The following is a 2,091-nucleotide window of genomic DNA, read 5'->3' as shown; positions in this document are numbered from 1 at the left end:
TTTTTTTTTTTTTTTTTTTGAGTCAGTGTCTCACTCTGGCCCAGGCTGGAGTGTAGTGGCATGCTCATGGCCACCACGGGCTGACCTGCTGGACTCAGGCAATCCTTCAGCCACAGCCTTCCATGTAGCTGGAACTACAGGCACGCACCACCACATCCGGCTCATTTTTTGATTTAATGTAGAGATGAGGTCTCGCCACGTTACCCAGGCTGGTCTAGAACCCCTGGGCTCAGGTCTTCTCCCAAAGTGCTGAGGTTACAGGTGTGAGCCACAGCGCCCTGGGGGGGGGCAGCTTAATAAGTAGACATATCAGATAGATGTTACCCAGGCAGAAAGTGACATCTTTGTAGCAAGATGTTTATCCTGGTGTGTGGAGCCAGATCCCAGGGAGTACTTACTCTCCCTGGGGAGGGGCTGGCACACACCCGGCTGAGGAGTCTGGGTGGAGCATGACTGTGGTTCCTCGGTGTTCTTGTGCCCATAGGCATCTACACCAGTAACAAGGACCCCATCTCCCATGGTGGCGGAATGCGGGCTGTCTGCAGTACTCCCCTCTCCTCCAGCCTGCTGGGGCCCCCAGGGACCTCAGCCCTGCCCCGCCTCAGCCGCTCCCCGTTCACCAGCACCCTCCCCTCCTCTTCTGCTTCTATCTCCACCACTCAGGTGAGACCTTATTGCTGGGCTCCTTCCCCAGCAGGAGGGGGGGCAGGCTGGGGACAAACTGCAGAGGACCCCAGCCCCGCATGGGAATTGGGACCGGGCTTGATTGCCACCAGCAACCCCATCCTCTGCTCCCAGCATGCCTCATCCCTACTCCCCAGTACACACGGTTGTGCCCTAGATCCCAGAATAACTGCCAGGCTGGATTCCGCCTCCTTTCCCTCAGGTGTTTTCTCTGGCTGGCTCTACCTTCAGCCTCCCTTCTACCCACATCTTTGGAACCCCCGTGGGTGCCGTTAACCCCCTCCTCACCCAGGCTGAGAGCAGCCACACAGGTACGTGAGTCTCTGACCCTCTTCCTCTTTCTTCCCAAAGGCCCGAGTGACACCCAAGTGACACCCGTCACCTGCATGTGACCCAGAAAGGATGGGAGGGCTTTCCGGCTGCCCCCTCCCTCTGATCATTGCCCTCCCTGAAAAAAAAATCCTGCCCGATGGCTCACACCTGTAGTCCCAGCTGCTTGGGAGGTTGAGGCCGGAGACCAGCCTGGGCAACACAGGGAGACTGTCTTTAAAACAAACCAGGATGCACTTAAAACCCAGTGAGGGCAGAGCAGAGTTACTGCTCCATTTCACTGAGGGAAAAGGGAGAGAAGAGACTTGCTCCAGGCAGTTGAGGTAGGGAGTGGTAGAGCCAGAGCCCCTGACCCCAAGCCCACGTGCTTGTACCGCTGCAGCGTAATCCCCTGGCCTCTTAGTAGTCCTTGGGATCTGCATTCACTGAGGTCCCAGCCGCTGGGCGGCCTTTCCGGGTATTGAGGAGTTAAGAGGGCGGGCCACAAGCTCCCCGCCCTCTCCCTGGAGAGTCAGCCCAGCCCCAGAGAGATGATTGGTGCAGAGCGACCGCCTGTCAGGCCGGGGGGCGGGGCTTTCCCCCAGACTGCCGGTCCAGGTAAGCTCTTAAAACGTCCGGATTGGACTATAGGACTCCAGGTTTAAGCCGCGACGGAGCAAGGTGATTCCGTTTTCTAAAACCCCAGCTGGGTGAGTGAATTGCCTGAACCCGCGGGTTCGAGGCCCGCCTGGGCAACTTGGCGAGACCTCATCTCCACAATAAATCAAAAATCAGCCGGGCGTGGTAGCGCGCGCCCTTAGTTCCAGCTACTTGGAAGGCAGAGGCGGAAGGATCGCCAGAGCCCAGCGGCTCGAGGCTGCGGTCGGGAGCGGCCACTGCACTCCAGTCTGGGTGACAGAGTGAGACTCCAACTCAAATAAATAAATAAAATAAAACCCCAGTTGGGATTGTGTGGCCAAACAAAGATTTTTGCCTCCTGACTTGGGAGCTGATATGTAAAATGTTATACAAAGCTAATTTTTTTTCTTTTTCCGAGTTGGAGTCTCACTCTGTCGCCCAGACTGGAGTGCAGTGGCC

General features: G+C 57.0%; 1 protein-coding gene across 1 annotated transcript in view; it reads left to right on the top strand.

Annotated features, from left to right (window-relative positions):
- The window catches only part of LOC103276105 (protein AF-17), an 11,020-nt gene extending 9,825 nt beyond the window's left edge, over positions 1-1,195 (top strand). Inside the window, exons 10-11 of the mRNA XM_021706439.1 lie at positions 485-663; positions 887-1,195. Of these exons, the coding sequence (XP_021562114.1) occupies positions 485-663; positions 887-1,003 (296 nt within the window). The 3' untranslated portion in view covers positions 1,004-1,195. The remainder of the gene's footprint in view (positions 1-484; positions 664-886) is intronic.
- The last annotated feature ends 896 nt before the right edge of the window (positions 1,196-2,091 follow it).

This window comes from Carlito syrichta, unplaced genomic scaffold, assembly GCF_000164805.1.
Source record: "Carlito syrichta isolate Samal-C Ts95f unplaced genomic scaffold, Tarsius_syrichta-2.0.1 Scaffold115704, whole genome shotgun sequence".
NCBI lineage: Eukaryota > Metazoa > Chordata > Mammalia > Primates > Tarsiidae > Carlito > Carlito syrichta.
Note: the sequence above shows the minus strand (reverse complement) of the source record. Positions and strands in the feature narration are given on the sequence as shown.